The sequence below is a fragment of the Eretmochelys imbricata genome, chromosome 11 (genome assembly GCF_965152235.1).
Source record: "Eretmochelys imbricata isolate rEreImb1 chromosome 11, rEreImb1.hap1, whole genome shotgun sequence".
NCBI lineage: Eukaryota > Metazoa > Chordata > Testudines > Cheloniidae > Eretmochelys > Eretmochelys imbricata.
Window position 1 is genome coordinate 10905826 of NC_135582.1, and position 20254 is coordinate 10926079.

General features: G+C 44.2%; 1 protein-coding gene across 1 annotated transcript in view; it reads left to right on the forward strand.

Annotated features, from left to right (window-relative positions):
* PDIA5 (protein disulfide isomerase family A member 5) overlaps positions 1-20254 on the forward strand; it is a 128633-nt gene that overhangs the window by 44662 nt on the left and 63717 nt on the right. The window contains exons 6-10 of the mRNA XM_077829947.1: positions 2374-2466; positions 3829-3889; positions 10508-10575; positions 17611-17702; positions 17810-17881. Coding sequence (XP_077686073.1) covers positions 2374-2466; positions 3829-3889; positions 10508-10575; positions 17611-17702; positions 17810-17881 — 386 coding nt within the window. The remainder of the gene's footprint in view (positions 1-2373; positions 2467-3828; positions 3890-10507; positions 10576-17610; positions 17703-17809; positions 17882-20254) is intronic.

Below are 20254 nucleotides of genomic sequence, written 5' to 3' on the forward strand. Positions count from 1 at the left end.
TCAGTAAGGGGCCCACACTTTCCTTGGCTTTCTTCTTGTTGCCAACATACCTGAAGAAACCCTTCTTGTTACTCTTGACATCTCTCGCTAGCTGCAGCTCCAGGTGCGATTTGGCCCTCCTGATTTCATTCCTACATGCCCGAGCTATATTTTTATACTCTTCCCTGGTCATATGTCCAACCTTCCACTTCTTGTAAGCTTCTTTTTTATGTTTAAGATCCGCTAGGATTTCACCGTTAAGCCAAGCTGGTCGCCTGCCATATTTACTATTCTTTTGACTCATTGGGATGGTTTGTCCCTGTAACCTCAACAGGGATTCCTTGAAATACAGCCAGCTCTCCTGGACTCCTTTCCCCTTCAAGTTAGTCCCCCAGGGGATCCTGGCCATCCGTTCCCTGAGGGAGTCGAAGTCTGCTTTCCTGAAGTCCAGGGTCCGTATCCTGCTGCTTACCTTTCTTCCCTGTGTCAGGATCCTGAACTCAACCAACTCATGGTCACTGCCTCCCAGATTCCCATCCACTTTTGCTTCCCCCACTAATTCTACCCGGTTTGTGAGCAGCAGGTCAAGAAAAGCTCCCCCCTAGTTGGCTCCTCTAGCACTTGCGCCAGGAAATTGTCCCCTACGCTTTCCAAAAACTTCCTGGATTGTCTATGCACCGCAGTATTGCTCTCCCAGCAGATATCAGGAAAATTAAAGTCACCCATGAGAATCAGGGCATGCGATCTAGTAGCTTCCGTGAGCTGCCGGAAGAAAGCCTCATCTACCTCATCCCCCTGGTCCGGTGGTCTATAGCAGACTCCCACCACTACATCACTCTTGTTGCACACACTTCTAAACTTAATCCAGAGACACTCAGGTTTTTCTACAGTTTCGTACCAGAGCTCTGAGCAGTCATACTGCTCCCTTACATACAGTGCTACTCCCCCACCTTTTCTGCCCTGCCTGTCCTTCCTGAACAGTTTATAACCATCCATGACAGTACTCCAGTCATGTGAGTTATCCCACCAAGTCTCTGTGATTCCAATCACATCATAGTTCCTTGACATCACCAGGACCTCCAGTTCTCCCTGCTTGTTTCCAAGGCTTTGTGCATTCGTATATAAGCACTTGAGATAACCTGTTGATCGCCCCTCATTCCCAGTATGAGGCAGGAGCCCTCCCCTCACAGACATTTCTGCCTGTGCTTCCTCCCGGTATCCCGCTTTCCCACTTACCTCAGGGCTTTGGTCTCCTTCCCCCGGTGAACCTAGTTTAAAGCCCTCCTCACTAGGTTAGCCAGCCTGCTGGCAAAGATGCTCTTCCCTCTCTTCGTAAGATGGAGCCCGTCTCTGCCCAGCACTCCTCCTTCATGGAACACCATCCCATGGTCAAAGAATCCAAAGCCTTCTCTCCGACACCACCTGCGTAGCCAATCGTTGACTTCCACGATTCGACGGTCCCTACCCAGGCCTTTTCCTTCCACGGGGAGGATGGACGAGAACACCACTTGCGCCTCAAACTCCTTTATCCTTCTTCCCAGAGCCACGTAGTCCGCAGTGATCCGCTCAAGGTCGTTCTTGGCAGTATCATAGGTGCCCACGTGGAGAAGCAGATTAGTTGAATAGATTGTTGTACCGAGTTCCAGTCGGTTACACTGTTGCAGCCCCACTGAAGGCAAAGGGGTTGTAAGAATGTCACTAAGGCCTTGTCTAGACCGGAATAAAAGGTGGGGTGTTAGCATATGTCGGCTAACATGTCTGAAAAGTCTAAAGTAGACAAATCTTCAACACCACCTAAGCTGGTTGAGCTCAGACCTAAACTTTAATTTGACCAGCTGAGCATGTACTAACTATGTGTGGCTGTGAGTACACTAGACTTCTCAAGTGTGAGCTGCTTGAATGGAATAAGAATCTGTCTCGAAGGCGGGGAGGAATCTTAGCCCACCAGGCCACGGACCAGCTGAGGAGCTGCTTTACAGACTCTAGTTCCGCTGAAGTAGTCTACCGCGGTCTGGAGGATCCTTGCAGCAGTGTGTCCTCTAACCTGATCATGCCCATCTCTTGACCTCTTTCTGCCCTGGCTCCATCAGCTGTATGGAGAGAACAAGCCCTGCTGACCTGGGATATTCATGTCATGCAGGGAGTCCATGCCTTTGAACAGCCCCTCAACTCCAGCATCTTCCACCCTTGTTCAGATAAACTGCATCAGTTCCACTACCTAGGGTCCCTCCGCTGCATTAAAGGGTATGGCTATAGGGCAGAATGGCAAAAGCTGTTGCTGAAAGGGAAGACGAAAAGTCAGCTTAGCGGAAAAGTGGCATTTGGGATGGTATCCCTTCTGTTCTGCTAGCAATTATGTTTAAAAACCCCTTGTTGTCTTTCCATTCATCGCAGTCAGTGGTGGCCTTTCTAAAGGATCCAGAAGGAGCTCCATTGTGGGAAGAGGATCCCGAAGCCAAAGATGTTGTGCATGTTGACAGTGAAAAGGTACTTCAACCAGATACATGAAGTGTGTGTCTGTATTTTTAATGTAATGTCAGTAAGAAATGTGTGTGTGTGAACTGTTTACAAAAGTGAGCAAGCACCATTATCCCCCTTTTCAGAAGAAGAAACTGAGGCACAGATTGTTTAAGTGACTCTTCCAAGTTCACATCTCACATTAACTACAGAGCTCAATCTCCTGGCTCCTTTCTCTGCTGCAGCATGCTGCCTTACTTTTAGTGAATTGTAAAACTGTTGGGGGTATTGCAATAGTACAACTGAGATTGGGGCCTCATTGTGGTAGGAGCTGTACACCCAGTAAGTGACCAGTCCCTGCCATGAGGAGTTTATGTCTAAATAAAGATGAGAGAGACAGGCTGGGAGAAAGTAATGCTATTTTCATTTTGTAGGCTGACAATAAAGCACAATGAGATTCAGTGATTTTCCCGAGATCATGCAGGGAGTCTATGGCAGAAGCAGGAAATGAAACCACATCTTCACGGTGCTTGCCCAGTGCTGTGACCACAAGACCAGCCTTCCTCTCAGTTTAAGTGGGAAGGCTGTGAATATGTAAAATTTTATTTCTCGTTTTGAAAAGCCAGGGACATTGCAGTGGTAACTGTGCCGTCTCCAGTAATGATCAGCTTGGTGTTTTGTATGCTTTTCCAGTCTATTGATTTTAAAATTTTAATTGATTGAACTTTAGATGGTGCTTCATAAAGAGCCTTTTCCATTTGTAGCTTTCATTTTTGATATAAGGAACAGTTATTTTGACATTCAGTTTTTGTAAGAAGATTAATTTTTAATGTTCACCTTTTTGTTCTCCATTACAAGCTCTCCCAGGGGTCACATTCAATTTAAAAACTTCATCTGGTTTTACCACCATACCGGCACTAAAAAAATCTATTCTCATGGCCTCTCATGGCCCTGCCTAGGCTTTCATGGTGTGGAAGCTAAAGTAATTTTTTTTTATTGAGTCCAGCTCCTTAATGAGAAATCAGAGTAGTTTTCTTTGAGAGGATCTGGCTGGAAAACGGGTCTATTATCCTATAGCTTCCAAAAGCCTCTAGTGAGAGTCGACAGGAGTGTAATTTCTACATCCTATCACTGAAAATTTCTTGTAAGGTATTTAGTGAATGAGTCCTGTGGTAATTTGTATTAACTCGTTCTAAGCCCGAATTGAGTGCAGAGAAGTGGTTCAAGTTTTGGCTTTTTACAAGATTTTTTCCCCCTTAGATAACGAAGCAAACCAGGAGAAGTCTTTAATACATTATTTGCCTTTTAAAGTTGAACAGAGATAAAAGTGACTGTGGCCTGATGCATGTGTCTATTTCATTGATAACGGTTTTTGTTTGGTTTATACTTTAGGAATTCAGAAGGCTTCTAAAGAAAGAAGAAAGACCTCTTCTGATGATGTTCTATGCCCCATGTACGTGATCTGGTATTTCCTGTCAGCCTGTCACTGCTGTGGCTGATCAGCCATCATCCCTAGCCAGAAGTGTTCTCTGAGTGTTGGTTTTCCCACCACTTTCTTCATTTATTCCACTTTAGTGGCTAATATTCATCTGTATTGCACTGTACAGCCCTTAGTATTTGTCTTCTGGTTTCTTTCTGGTCTCTTTCCTCCTGGCATCCACTCTATCACTCCCCTGGCCAATCAGTCTTTTTTTTAATTTGTTTCCCTTTTCTTTCCACAAGTCATGCCTCTTTCCACTGCCTGCTGGTATTGGTCTCAGTCACTACACTTTCACATCACTTTCTTACTACTTGTCCTGTCTGGTTTTCTCATGCTCTATTCCTGTTTGGTATGCTGAGTGCATATGACTTAATAACGCATATACTTTTGTGTGTGCCCAGCACTCAGCCCTGTACAGTACTATGGATGCATGTGAATACTGTTCATGTTTTTATTTACTTTCTGCAGTGTTCTTCTCTGTAGCCCATGAAAAGCTGGTCTCAGGAGAACAGTGAATCCCCAGAGGAGACTGGGGCTCTGGCTGCAGCTTCATATGTCCTTCCTCGTGTCAGGCAGAGGGGACGGAGTACTGCTCAGGAGAGCTGCATACATGATATAACATGGGCTGCTGGGTAATTGAACCCAAGTTGCCAGGGTCCCTCAAAGTGTTTGGGGAAGAGTGTGTTGGGTGGAGTTGTAACAAGTCACGACTGACAGCGGTGTGATACCTTGACATTGTGTTGCAGTGAGGTTATGTTTGCGTTGTATCAACGCCCAGTGACTGAGTCACGCTGTGAACATCGGTGTGTGTGAATGTTGCACTGCTGCTATTTGGTGGCTCCTTGCAATTCCATTCAGCAACCTAGAGGCTTTCAGCTCTTTAACGCTCAGCAATTAGAGCAATTACCCACTTGCAAGGCAGGCGAGCTAAGGAAAAGGGAGCGCTCACGTGATCCAAGATAGAAAAGCACTGCTGCATTAGCCTTGGTAGTGGAACTGGTGATGAGTTAGGTGTCACTTGCAATTGGGTGGTCATTGCTTTGCTGTGTAAAACTGAGCATCCCAAGGCAGCATTGTCTGTGATTTCCTAATGAGTGGCCCAAAGTGGTTTCCTCATCCCGGGTGTGTAATTCTACATTTAGCCCCATCTGAGCTTTGCTAGGAACTGCCTAGGACTTGGTCTGATAGCTCAGTAAAAGAATGCATTTCCCTTACCACTGCAGCTTACCCTCGGTCCTTTCTTTTATACTTTATGTGTGTGGAGAGATTCTCTGGTTCATCTCTGCATGGCCTTGCCATGTTCCGAGTTGCAGCATGTACTGTAACTCCCAGCAACTGCCTCCTGCCTTGCGTCGGTGTGAGATGATATGCCTTCCCTAAGTCTGTAACTCGTTCCTTTAGGGAGATTCCTGAGTCCCAGAACACTTTCACAGTTTATTCATTAATAATTGTTTTCCACTACCAAGTCCTTTCTTGAAATGTGCATTATCTGACCCTTAATTCTCCTTGAACTGTTTCCCTAGACACGCTGCTGATTCCAGTCTTGCTGCTTTGGACCACCTGCTAGTTTTCGCTATTGTAATGTTTTTGCTGCTCTCTAAACTTCTACGAAGAACCCTACTTATTTTTTTTTTACCTGCCTTTGATTTCACAATCCTTCATTCCCTCGTCTTTTATTTAACATTAACCTTTTGACTTGGTTCTCTTCCCACTCTTCTACCTCCCTTCCACTGTGCCACCTACTCAAGAAAGACCAAACTCATCCAGCAGTCACATTATAATACTGGTTATCAGAATGTGCAGATACTGATTGCTGCCATGTGGTGTGGATGGAACTTTTTGTAGCCCTGACTGAAGTCTTGTTACTGGAAAAGGGGAATCTGGATCAGTCTCTTACAAGCACCCCTGTGTTTCACAGTGGTGTTACCCAGTGCTGGAAGAAAACTTTACCTTTGATAAGAATGGGGTCCCAGATCCCTCCATCTGGGATGGTACCTGACTGAGATCTGCAGTCCTTCTAAACTTCCTTGGAAGCAAGTTGTACTGTGGAGATATCAAAGACTGTGAAATCATCCATTTTTGCTACATTGTGGCAGACTCACAGGCAATTAGACAGCTTCAGTATGTTCTAGTGAGTGGGAAGATGAAGGTATCTGCAGACTGCTAAATAAAGTAATTTAAAAATCTAAGAATACAGTGATGCACACTCAGAGCTATTTGAGGGGGGTGGGGGCGTGAGGAAAGGCTCATTTTCCTTAGAAGAAATCAGCTGCCACATGCGAGCATTGATGGTTGTTACAGGCCTGTGCAACTAAGCCAAATCTAAACAACTAGCAGGTGGACTAATTGGAGACCAAATTATTTGTGGTATAAATCCAGTTCACTGCGAGATTATTGCAGGAAGTGGACCTGACTTTGCAACAAATGAAGGGTATTTATAGTACTGGGCTTCCAAAATAGAAGGGTTAGTGAGCACTGCAAAAATTGCAGTGCATCTGATTTAAAAATTCATTCGAAGGCATAAAGACAAAATGCAGGAATAAGCAAATGGCAGAGACCAAATTTGGTCAGGGGAGGAACAACACAACTGAGATGTCCGCATATTAGAGGTGCGGGATCAAAAGCGTGGTGTTCTCAGCACAAGATGTGAAAGAAGTACAGAAGCAAAAACGTGTCCATACAGCTGGAGGATATATCTCATGATGATGACGACAAAAATAATTTCTTGATTGGGTCTCTTGACTAAATTTACAAAGTGATGCAATCACATTCAGTGTTTGTTAGAAAAAAATCAGTGACTGTTCAATGTTAAAATAAACCCTATCCTGTTTCAAATACCTGACACAATATGAGCCCTTGTGACAAAGCTGCACTGAGAAGTCTGTATAAGGACAGATACTAGTTGATGGAATTGAAATAGGGTAACAGGGAGTCCACAGCTGAGAGATGGTAGATGCAATACAGCATGGAGTTGAAGGTGAGGATCTCAGAGCGGCATTCGTATATGGTGTGTTCTGTGAAGTTTGGAGCTGAAGGGAGTTAGGCAGGTGGGATTTTTGAAGGTGGTAGGAGACCAGTGCATGGTTGGATTTTAGGAAAGAATCTAGAAGAGAGTGAAAAGTTAAGGTGGGGACGATGGAGGTTACTAGCCAGGACAGTCTGAGGCCCAGAGGGCTGCTGGAAGGAGTTTGAAGTATAGAGCAAGAGACGTCAACGTTGGTGATAGGACAATGAAAACGGCTTGTGGGAGGAAGTGACTGACAGAGGATGCCATTTGCTGGCTGTTCAGCAGACTGTGCATGACAGTGGTTGATGCCATTCATACCTCAGTGAAATGGAAGGTGTGCCATGCGCATTATGAAATATTCTTAACTGGCACTGATTAGCCCCCTTGTACCAATCTCAGCCAAGGTCAGTCTCATGCCATGGGTGGAATAGCCATGGAAACTTGAATCCTTTTTCCTTCTCTCCTAGAGGATGTTCCCCCTGGTTGGGGTTGAGGCACACTGATGTGGGGAATGCTGAATTGCTGTTGCCAAAATCTCCCCAGAAACATTAGCAGATTTTTTTGGGGTGATCTCATGCAGTGTACAGGGCAACTGCCTATTCTTTTTCTCCTCTTCACTGCTGGCTGGAACATAAATGCTGACTACTGTCGCATTGCAGTCCCAGGAGTCATTCAGATAAAAGTCCCTTTCATCTGACTCAGAAGAACTTAGTCACGTCTTCTCCCTCATCTCAGTTTACTTGGCAATGGAAAAACCTGCTGGTTACAAGGTGATTTATTGCTAATCTATTTAAACCTCCTAAGGCATCATCTACACGCAGCTTTTTAGCACATGCCAGTCCCATGTCTTCTCTCTCCCTTTTTTGCTAGCTAATCTGCCTTGTCTGACATCTGGAGGATCTTCTTTGAACTATTACCTTTCCTAAGTAATCAAATGAGCACTAGTGGTTTTTTAATGTCCACTTAGTATGTTAAGGGAAGGGTGCCTCCATTAAATTTTTAAGACTTGTTACACTGGATTGAATCAGAGGTGCCCTCATTTTTCCATATTAAGGGCCAGATTCTGATTGCTCTTGCACTGGAGTGCAAGTGTGGGAAGAAATACATGGCCTTGAACTTGGATCTTGACAAGTGACTTTTAAAATGTAGGGTAAGGCCCAGATACATATTGGACCCAGCTCAGTGGGAATATTGAGTGTCTAGGGAATACAGGATCAGGTCTTTTAATTGTAAACCTGTGTGTGTGGTTTCAGTTAAAGGGACACTGAGAACTTGGTTTAGGTCCAGAATTTAGAATTAATTTGTTCTTTAAGTGAGGGGAAGAGGGAAGGAAAAAAATATTTTAATAAATGAAGAGAGATGTTCTGGTGAAATTTTGGGGGGAGATATCAATAACTGTTTCCAATTTTAAGAATTTTTATGAATTATCCTGACCCCAAACACAACACCACTGTGCTACTGCTGGTGGAATCAGAATGTGAAACTATCCCCAATAATGTCACGGCTAACCTGGTGGCTGAACTTTGTGACTTTGTCCTTACCCATAACTATTTTACATTTGGGGACAATATATACCTTCAGATCAGCGGCACTGCTATGGGTACCCGCATGGCCCCACAGTATGCCAACATTTTTATGGCTGATTTAGAACAACGCTTCCTCAGCTCTCGTCCCCTAAAGCCCCTACTCTACTTGCGCTATATTGATGACATCTTCATCATCTGGACCCATGGAAGAGAAGCCCTTGAGGAATTCCACCATGATTTCAACAACTTCCGTCCCACCATCAACCTCAGCCTGGTCCAGTCCACACAAGAGATCCACTTCCTGGACACTACAGTGCTAATAAACAATGGTCACATAAACACCACCCTATACTGGAAACCTACTGACCGCTATTCCTACCTACATGCCTCCAGCTTTCACCCTGACCACACCACACGATCCATCGTCTACAGCCAAGCTTTGCGATACAACCGCATTTGCTCCAACCCCTCAGACAGAGACAAACACCTACAAGATCTCTGTCAAGCTTTCTTATAACTACAATACCCACCTGCGGAAGTGAAGAAACAGACTGATAGAGCCAGAAGAGTTCCCAGAAGTTACCTACTACAGGACAGGCCTAACAAAGAAAATAACAGAACGCCACTAGCCGTCACCTTCAGCCCCCAACTAAAACCCCTCCAACGCATTATTAAGGATCTACAACCTATCCTAAAGGATGACCCAACACTCTCACAAATCTTGGGAGACAGGCCAGTCCTTGCCTACAGACAGCCCCGCAACCTGAAGCAAATACTCACCAACAACCACATACCACACAACAGAACCACTAACCCAGGAACTTATCCTTGCAACAAAGCCCGTTGCCAACTGTGCCCACATATCTATTCAGGGGACACCATCACAGGGCCTAATAACATCAGCCACACTATCAGAGGCTCGTTCACCTGCACATCCACCAATGTGATATATTCCATCATGTGCCAGCAAAGCCCCTCTGCCATGTACATTGGTCAAACTGGACAGTCTCTACGTAAAAGAATAAATGGACACAAATCAGATGTCAAGAATTATAACATTCATAAACCAGTCGGAGAACACTTCAATCTCTCTGGTCACGCAATCACAGACATGAAGGTCGCTATCTTAAAACAAAAAAACTTCAAATCCAGACTCCAGCGAGAAACTGCTGAATTGGAATTCATTTGCAAATTGGATACTATTAATTTAGGCTTAAATAGAGACTGGGAGTGGCTAAGTCATTATGCAAGGTAGCCTATTTCCCCTTGTTTTTTCCTACCCCCACCCCCAGACGTTCTGGTTAAACTTGGATTTAAACTTGGAGAGTGGTCACTTTGGATGAGCTATTACTAGCAGGAGAGTGAGTTTGTGTGTGTGTTTTTTGGAGAGGGGTGAGGGGGTGAGAGAACCTGGATTTGTGCAGGAAATGGCCCACCTTGATTATCATGCACATTGTGTAGAGAGTTGTCACTTTGGATGGGCTATTACCAGCAGGAGAGTGAGTTTGTGTGTGGGGGGGTGGAGGGTGAGAAAACCTGGATTTGTGCTGGAAATGGCCCAACTTGATGATCACTTTAGATAAGCTATTACCAGCAGGACAGTGGGGTGGGAGGAGGTATTGTTTTATGATCTCTGTATGTATATAAAGTCTGCTGCAGTTTCCACGGTATGCATCCGATGAAGTGAGCTGTAGCTCACGAAAGCTCATGCTCAAATAAATTGGTTAGTCTCTAAGGTGCCACAAGTACTCCTTTTCTTTTTGAGTATGAAATTGACTGACTTGGATGAGTGAAATGCAAAGCCAAACCCAAATGGCAAAAAAGGTAATTCTCTTAGAGATGTTAAATAATCTCAGGGGTTTAGTAAAGTAGGTAAGGAATAAAAAGTTATTTTATTTTTTTATCTCAGTGTTCTTTAGAATGTTTTGAGATCTGAAGCTGTTTTTCAGAAAACATTTAATCTTTCACTGTTTTGATGTGCTAGATTTAATGTATGAAGTAGTGTCATTACTGATATATGATTTGCCTTGTCTTTCCCCCCCCCCCCCTTTTCACCAGGGTGTGGTGTTTGTAAGAGAATGATGCCATCTTACCAGCAGGCAGCCACAGAACTGAAGGGCACATATGTAAGTGAGAGGATGACAAGATGTACAAATGTCAAAAACAAAAAAACCTTAAGTTTATCATCTGAGTATTTGACTATATACATATTAACTGAAGCAGGAAATTTTAACTGATTTCAGGTTGGAGGAGAAATATTTTAAGCAACTCCAAAAAAAACAAAACAAAAACCCAAACCCAACTCCAAATCCTTTCACAATGTTTGGCCTTGATTTTTGTCCTGTGGATCACAAGATTTTACTCATTTACCTCCTATACAAAATGTGACTCTTGCCAGAACAGGTTTCAGAGTAGCAGCCATGTTAGTCTGTATCCGCAAAAAGAAAAGGAGTACTTGTGGCACCTTAGAGACTAACAAATTTATTTGAGCATAAGCTTTTGTGAGCTACAGCTCACTTATGCTCAAATAAATTTGTTAATCTCTAAGGTGCCACAAGTACTCCTTTTCTTCTTGCCAGAACAGGCTATTGTGTTGATCCCACATACCCACACACTTAGCTTTAAGTAAGTGTATGTGCGTAATCCTGTTGATTTCAATGGGGCTGGTCATGTGAGTAAAGTTTAAGGAAGAGTTTGTGGGATTAGAGTCTAATAGTCCTTTAGTGTGGTGTCCTGTCTATGAGGGTACATCTGCATTGGAATGGGAGGTGGAATTGCACCACGTGTGGACGTACCTGAGCAAGCTTTGATCGAGCTAGCTCATTAAAGTAGCAGTGAAGCCATGGCAACGTGGGTGGTGACCAAGTACGTACCCAAGGTCCTGGGTGGGATTGCATTTGGGCAGCTAGCCTGTGCTATTTTTAATGAGGTAGCTAGATTAAAGCTAGCGTGGGTATGTCCATCTGAGCTGCAGTCACATCTCTTGTTGCAGTGTGGACATAATCTGAGAATGACCAAAACTGGATGCTTCAGAGAGACATTTAAATTCTTATAATACACCTAGTTTTATAGCAGGGAATCATACTCTGGTGGGAGGGCGAATTCCTCCTGACTGCAGCTGATGATGAAGCTCTGTGTCATGAAGGATGAGGATGGATTGATCTTGTAATTTTACCTTAACTTTTATAACTGCAGATAATGTTCGTATTCATAGCAATCATATTTAGAATGTCATTAAAGTACTGACATTGGTAATATCCTGCAACAGTGAGTTCCATAGGTGGGTTATATGTTACATCAATAAAATTGTTACACCAATAAAATTTAGCATTGATCATAAAATCATAGAAATGTAGGGCCGGAACGGATGTTGAGAGGTTATTAAGTCCAGCCCTGTGCACCTGAGGGAGGACCAAATAAACATAGAACTTCTCTGACACGTGTTTGTCAACCTGTTCTTAAAAACTTCCAATGATGGGAATTCAACAACCTCCCTTGGAAGCCAATTCCAGAACTTAACTACTTTTATACGTAGAAAGCTTTAATCTAACCTAAATCTCCCTTGCTGCAAATTAGCCCATTATGTCTTGTCCTTCCTTCAGTGAACATAGCGAACAATGGATTTTCATCCTGTCTATAACAACCTGTAACACATTTGAAGACTGTTATCAGTCCTTCCTAAGTCGTCTTTTCTCAAGACAAAACATGCCCAGTTTTTTTAGCTTTTCCTCATAGGTCAGGTTTTCTAAACCTTTTATTATTTTTTGTTGCTGTCTTCTGGACTTTCTTCAATTTATCCACGTCTTTCCTAAAGTGTGGTGCCCAGAACTGGACAGAGTTCTCTAGCTGAGGCCTTACCGGTGCTGAGAGGAGCAGGACAATTCCTCCATGTCTTACATATGACATTCCTGTTAATATCATTTTGGGGTGTATTAGCCTTTTTCACAACTGCAGCAGATTCAATTTGTGATCCACTCTAACCCCCAGATCCTTTTCAGCAGTACTACCACCTAGCCCGTTATTCTCCATTTTGTAGTTGTGCATTTGATTTTTTGCCTTCCTGAATGTAGTACTTTGCACTTGTCTATATTGAATTTCATCTTGTTGATTTCAGACCAAGTCTCTAATTGGTCAAGGTAATTTTGAATTATGATTTTGTCTCCAAATGCTTGCAACCCCTCCCAGCTTGGTGTCATCTACAAATTTTATAAGCATACTCACCCCTCCATTATTCAAGTCATTAATAAAAATATCAAATAGTATTGAGCTGAGTACTGGCCCCCACAGGAGCCTGATAGATACACCCTCCCAGTCTGATAACGAACCATTGATAAGTACTCCCTGAGTACAGTCTCTCAACCAGTTGTGCACACACCTTGTAGTAATTTTGTTGAAATCACATTTCTCTAGTTTGTTTATGAGAATGTCATGTGAGACTGTGTCAAAAGCCTCACTAAAATCAAGATATATCACACTGACTGCTTTCCCCCTACTTGACATCCTCAAATAAGTCACAGGGAATGCTTGGGTCAAGATTTTATGTACATATAGCAAAGAAATTCAGAGAGGATCTGCGTTCGTGGGAGGCAAAGGAAAATGACTGAAGGAAATTTGGATTAGAGCAGAGTTTAAGCAGAGTTTGGGTTCCTCCTAACAGTGTGTCATCATTCAGGTTGTCACAGATGGCAGGCTATGCCCCAGAGAGGCTGCATGTGGCAGAGCAGAGAGGTTGAAGCCTTGAGTTTCATTGGCAGGGCCGTTCCAGTCAGTATATCTTGTGAGCATTAAAAATCCTCACACTTGCATGCTCCCCCAAGTAGCTGTTCTGAAACTCTGTAGACGCATGTGTTAAATGCTTGTTTGCTTAGGGCTACTTTCACTGAGGTTTGCTTGCATTTCTTAAGGGGAGAGTACTACCCTGGAAGGTATTTTTATAAGAATTCTGGTATGGCTGAAGAGCATTAAAATTCCACCTGTCCTACGGTGTGAGTTCCACTGAATTAACACTAGGTTCCTCTGTACAAGACACCCTTGTCTGGCAGGACAGGTGAATTGTATTGCTTCGGGACTTCAGGTATACAGGAATGAGATACATAAGGATCCACATGTGTAACCAGTGCTGGAGGGCTCCCTGACATTTGATCATTTCCTTCTGCTCTTTAGAACAATCTTTCAGGAGTGCCATCTGAATAACCCTGTGAGACTGAATGCTGCGGTCCCAACACCACAACAAGCTCCATGCAAGCAGACACCTGGGCTGGGTGGAAAGGTGCTGAAGTCAGTGGGACTTCATGTTGGCACAGGGGGCCTCTCTGCACAGATTCAGCTAAGAATTAAGTCTTGATCTGGCAACTCTCTGTAGATCGGTGGTCACCAACCGGTCGATCACGATCGACTGGTTGATCCTAGAGGATCTCCCAGTCGACTGTGATCTCTGGTGGTGTAGCATGGTTGCCGCTAAGGCAGACTCCCTGCCTACCATGGCCCCATGCCACTCCCGGAAGTGGCCACCGCAGCCCCCGAGGGGGGACAGGGGTCTCCCTCCACTCCCTGCTCCTGCCTGCAAGCACCGCCCCTGCAGTTCTCATTGGCCGGGAGAGCTGTGGGGATGGCGCTTACAGAGAGGGGCAGCATGCGGAGCCATGTGGGCCCTGCGCCCCCCCCGGCCTGCCTCCCGGGCTGGGGTAGGCAGGGAGCCTGCCTTAGCCTTGCTGTGCCCACCGCCTACCGGGAGTCGCTGGAGGTAAGTGCTGCCTGGTGGGAGGCCGCACCCCAACCCCCATCCCTGAGCCATCTCCCAGAGCCAGCACCCCCTCTCCCCTCCTACACTCCGAACCCGCTCCTGCACCCAAGCCCCTCCCAGAGCCCCCTCCCAGAGCCATCACCCTGTACCCAACATTCTGCCCCAGCCCATAGCCCCCTCCTGTACCCAAACTCCCTCCCAGAGCCTGCACCCTGCACCTCCTCCTGCACCCCAGCCCCCTGCCCCAGGCTCAGCCCAGAGCCCCCTCCAATACTGCGAACCCCTCGACACCAGCCCAGAGCCCCCACCCCTCCCACAGCCCAGCACCCTGTCCCAGCCTGGGGAAAGTGAGTAAGGGTGGGGGAGAGCGAGCAACAGAGGGTGGGATGGAGTGAGTGGGGCGGGGCCTCGGGGAAGGGGCGGGGTAGATCCTGCGTTGCTGTTGATTCAAAAAGTGATCTTGGGTGTAAAGAGGTTGGAGACCACTGCTGTAGAAGGTGCTGTTTCCACACACAAGCTCAGTCCTTTGGTCTAAATTCAAACCCAGTTTTCCATGGATTAACGTTCCTCTATTATCTAACTTTTTCCATATATATTTCACCATTTCTAAAATTAAGTGGACTTTTAATTATACTGCACACGTCCCAGTTTTTCCATTGTGTACTTTAAAGCAATAATGGCCTCTGGGTGAGGTGTTTCCTGGGAGTTTGTGACTGGCTTGGGTAAGGTGAGTGTTTGGCCTTTTAACCCAACCAGTCATTAACTGCCAGGAAATGCCAGGCTCTGAGGCCATTATTGCTAGGAGAAAGCATGAAAATATAAAATAAAATAATTGCCTATTTAATAAGTTGTAAAAATGAAAAGGTGAACTGTACGTGACATTGGTTACTGTATTCTGCTTGTGAGTCTGGTCTTTTTGCTGTCAGTGCTGTGGCCAAGAGGAAAGCTAGATGACATTTTCACTGTTAAAGTAGGTTCATAATTCACATTAAATTGCACAACAGTGCAAAAGGGAAAAGACCAGCTCACAATTTGAATGGGGTATCTTTGTCCTGCAATCGGGGTGAATTCCAGTTAATAACTGTGAATTCCTGTAACTGTCACCCTCTGGCCCCAATTCGGCAAAGCATCCCAGGTTGGCAAAGCACTTAAGCACATGTTTAAGTTCCCATTGCTATCAGGTACTTGCTTAAGAAGGCCCCTAATAAATTTGTTAGTCTCTAACCCGGCTGCTACTCCGAAACCTTTCTTGGAGGTTATTGTGTTGCGCATGTCGTGTTTTACTTTATTGCATGGGATCAGCAAAATCCAGGAAGGTTTTAAAATACCAAAGATTACACATTGCGTGGAAGTTTTGATCTCATCTTTCTCTTGGAATTCTTAAAGCATATATTATGGCAAATTTGGCATCACTTCATGCTCCCATTAATGTCCATGGGACATAAACCGTTCGCTTAGAGTGATCATGTGTCCCTGAAAACCAAGGGCCAGATCCCCAGCTTGTGTAAATGATTGTATCTTAATTGAAGTCAGTGGAACGACAACAGTTAACACTAGCTGGCCCCAGGAACGTCCTTGTGGAGTCATGGAGTTTTCTGAGCTCGTGTCGCTTACTATTTAAGTGAGAGCTTTGGCAGCTTGACCCTCAGAAGAAATGTAATTAATCAGCCTAATTCTCCACTCCTTTGGCCTGTATAGTCATTTATACCATGCAGAGTTACCATTATGATTTGGTAGCTTGTTACACTTACTCTGCATGTGTGTAAATGACAACATGAGACATGGAGAATCAGGTCCAGAACCTGTAGGGATCAAGTAAAATCGGTCATTGGTGGTTCAAAGAAAATGTATAAAAGTAAAATGAACAGAAGGCTGATGTAAGGCCTGCTCCTTTAATCTGCCTCTTTGAGTTTGCTGGAGTAGGTGTGGAGGAAAAGAGACAAAAATGTCTCCTTTTGTAACTCTCCAGTACATTCTGAGTAAATGCTGACTGACCTTCATGTGAGGATTTTGTACTGAAGATTTATTTCCAGCTGGCTCTGAGCACATTTAGTCCATGCAGTTTGCTGCAGTCAGGAAACTGGTATTAAATTCTGATGTGGTATTTCAGCTGGAAAGAGAAAATCCTGTTTTCAGAGGGGTTTGGATTAAGCCCCTGGTGCTAAAATGATTTAAACCGTCAATGCCATTAAAATGGAGTAAATCTTGGAATTGTACCTCCAAGTTGTGAGGTGACCTCTGTGTAAGTCCCATACCCACAGAAATGCATAGTCAGTCCCATCCACTACTCTCCTGTGTTTTGAAAGTACATGAGGGGTAGTATGGCCTGTTGGTTAGGGCACAGAATTGTGAGCCAGGAACTCCTGAGTCCTAGTGTCCATTTTTTGTCACTGACTCACTGGTGTCTCTGTGCCTAAGTTTCCCCATCTGTAGAATGGGTATCATGCTCACCTGCCTCACAGGGGGATTGTGAGGCTGAGTTCACATTTATGAAGCATGTAAGCACTGTGAGTTGTTTCTAGACATCATGGATATTTGGTATCAAAAGGCAGGCCACCCCCTTGCCAGGCATTGGTTATAATGGATGTATACTTACTCCAGCCTCAGCACAGGGGGCTGGACTAGATGACCTCTTGTGGTCCCTCCCAGCCCTACATTTCTGTGATTCAAAGTGAGGATGGATGAGGGTGGCTTTGTTTGTTTAAAGAGATTCATGCAGCTCAGAGCCCAAACCCATTTCTGGAAGCCTCTGAGGAAGGACTCCTTTCCTGTTGCATAAAATGAAAGTGAGCTGTATTTTTAAATTGCAGCAATGTTGATTTATACACCCCCCACCCTACCCCGAGTGCCTTTTTAAACAACAAAGCCACTGCTCAAGCAATTGGGTTTTCTGGCCTTTAGGTGAGACTTTAAACTGGCTGCCCAAGTGGAAGCCAAAGACGTGGGGCTAGAACTGCTTGTATCCTAGCTAATGTCTGCATGCTTCCTGAGCTTTAGTACTTAAGAAACAGAATAAACCTGTTCATCCTGCCACTTGAAATGTAAATATACGGAGATGGCATCAGTAATTCTATAGAACAAGTCCCCTTTGGGTACTTCTATTAGATGGTGCATATAAATATGAGTAATTGTAGCAGAAAACAAGGAAAAGCAATAAGCTAACTGGAATGTTTCTTTACAAGCTGTATATAGTAGGCAGGCTCTGATCTCTCGTCCATCAAAGCAAAACCAGAGTAATTCCACTGACTTCAGTGATGTCTCTGTGGCTTTGCAGTAAAATGAGCACAATCAAAATCTGTCCAGGACTGTTAGTCTGGGCAGTTTGTTTCTTGTTTTGAATTTGCAGTGATGTCCTGTATTATTGGGAATAGCAGGAGGGCAAAGAAACAAATGGTTCTGTTCTGATCTGATCTTGCAGGTACTTGCAGGGATGAACGTCCACTCAGCTGAATTTGAAAAGATAAAGGAAGAATACAATGTCCGAGGATACCCTACCATCTGCTACTTTGAGTCAGTCCTTTTTACTTCTTCTTTAGAAATCATATGTTAAATCATAATTTCATGTTCCTCCTTATTTTCCAGCACAGGGACTAAATCACATTTTGTTGCATTAATAGGAAAGGAAAGTTCCTGTTCCACTATGAGAACTATGGGGCTACTGCAAAGGATATAGCAGAGTGGCTGCAAAAGTAAGGCATTGAACTTTATGTACGGTACAAAACAATCCAGTCCCCTTCCTCCCTCCCACACTTCCTCCTCTCCAAAGACCGAATAAAACCACACCACTGATGTTGACTGAACTGTTACAGGTTAACTCTGATTCATGTTTGTTTTCAGCATGCATGCCTTGTATTTTACAGTTGCAGTGTGTTGCTAGTATGAGGTGGTCTGTGACCTGTCTGCTGCAGACAAAAAGGTGTGCTGATCTTTGGGTTTCAATTCCAGTTGAAAATGTGAGCCTAAATTTTCAAGTATTTTGGATGTTTCCATTTTTAGTGACCAACTTGAGACACCTTTTTAAGGGGCCTGATTTTCAGAAGCTGGGTGCCTCAGCACTTTTGAAAACGACGGGCCCCTTTAAGATGTCTCCTGTTGGTCACCAAAAGTCAAGGCACCCCAAATCACTAGTAATTTTTGAAAAATGAGGCCATGATCCCTATGATGGATATTGGGTTTTCTGCCTTGCTAGTGGCAGGGCTTATATCATGCTAAATATTTTTTGGCTTGTTGGAGCTTTGTGGGAAGCATAGTTGAGTCACTATAAATTTTTTAAACACACGTTTTGGCTAGATCTTCAGCTAGTGTATGTTGGCGTAGCTTCAGTGATGTCAGTGGAACTACTGGACATCGCACAGATACTGTGGTGATGAGGAAGACACAAGAACCTACATAGAACAGACTAGAACGCCAGTTTACAGCAGCTGAGGACCTAGCCCATGGATTTTATCAAAATTTGAGACAGTCAGCACTTTTCCCTTTGCCTTCCCTCATCCAATATGTTCTCCAGCACCATATTTTCCAAATCTTGGTCGATTCCTGAATAGAAAATCTTCGCCTCCCTCTTCATTCGCTCCCCTTCATCTGTTCGCTACACTTGAGGTGTGGGGACCTTGGGGCATTCACAGCAGTAGGCCATTTGGCCTGGACTTGCTGATACTTCAGTACACTGGTACCGTAGAACGGAGCCTTGGCAGCATGCCCATTCACATCAATGGGAAATCTGCATTAGGGAGCGTAGGACGCTGAGGTTGGCTTGAGCCCTACCGTGTGAATCAAAGAGAAGTTTGGCTTTGGTCTGTAAGCCTCTTTCAGTCCATGAAGTCATCAACATTGAATGAGTAAGACAGCAGCTCCCTTAGAGCAAGGATATATGACTTCATCACCTGTACCTTTTATGCCTTTCAGGCCTGGAAGGATGTGAGTTATCACCTGGCTACCACATGTGAAACCTTAGACGTTTGGTGCTTTTTCAGTCTGCCCACATTACATCCAGATAATCCCTGTAATGTGTAATGCTTTTATATGAGTGCCATGACAACTCGTGAACACTGCTACTGGAAGCAAAGCAGAACAGCTGCAAGCTCTTTCCAATGATGATGTCTGTTAACAAGCCACTGTGGGCTTTGGCTAAAGACAGCTGTTTGTCCTCACTTAATTTTCACTACATGCTTAATAGTTTCTCAAAAGACAATCTGTGCAGAAGCTTTCTTGCCCCTCTTTTGTAATCAATATAATTTTTAAAAAATCACATGTAGAGATTAAAAACACTTGGATTTTGCCAGTAATTGATGTTGCAATTAAAATTGTATATAGTGTGAGCCTATCACATGCTCAACATGATATTACACAGAGCGATCTGCAGTACAAGTAGCCAAATGCTATGGCCAGGGCTTAAAAGTGTAATTGAACAGCTTCAAGACATACGTATTTTAAATATACGGCACATATGTAATTGAAAACTCTCAGCAAATAACTCACCTCAGGTTGATCCTGCTCTTTGCAATATCTGTTTCTTAGGCTATGTCTGTAAGTGGAGAGAGAGGAAAGTGGCTTCCTTTATGAAACAGAAATGGGGTGAAGCAATCGGTGAAAATGCGTACCCTATACATGTGCCCACACCAGCTCTTGGTTCTAATATCCTAGCTCCAGATGTCGGGATTGCTCAGACCTGAGTCCAAATTTCCCTGCTTTAGTTGCCTCAAGCATGAGTGAGGGGGTGTGTGTGTGTGTGTTTGTGTGTATAACTTCTGAAATAAGATGGTTTGAGGTTAAAGAAAGCCACTGCAACAGAATCTCTCACATTAGGGAGCTACTTTGGTACAGGCCATTTTGTATTCTGACAGTGCAGAACAGCCGGGATGTGTCCTTACCAGAATGTGAGTTGTGGCTGGTGGTAGGTCAATCCATCAAGTATACTGAGAATCCGGCAAAGACTTGTGAGCCGTAGAAAATATCAAAAAAATTGTGAAATATAAATATATCCTCCAAGGGGTTGCCTTGCCCCCGCCCCTTTTCTCAAAAAACTTGCTTTCAGTTTTTGGCCATTCAGTCGCCTGTCCTAA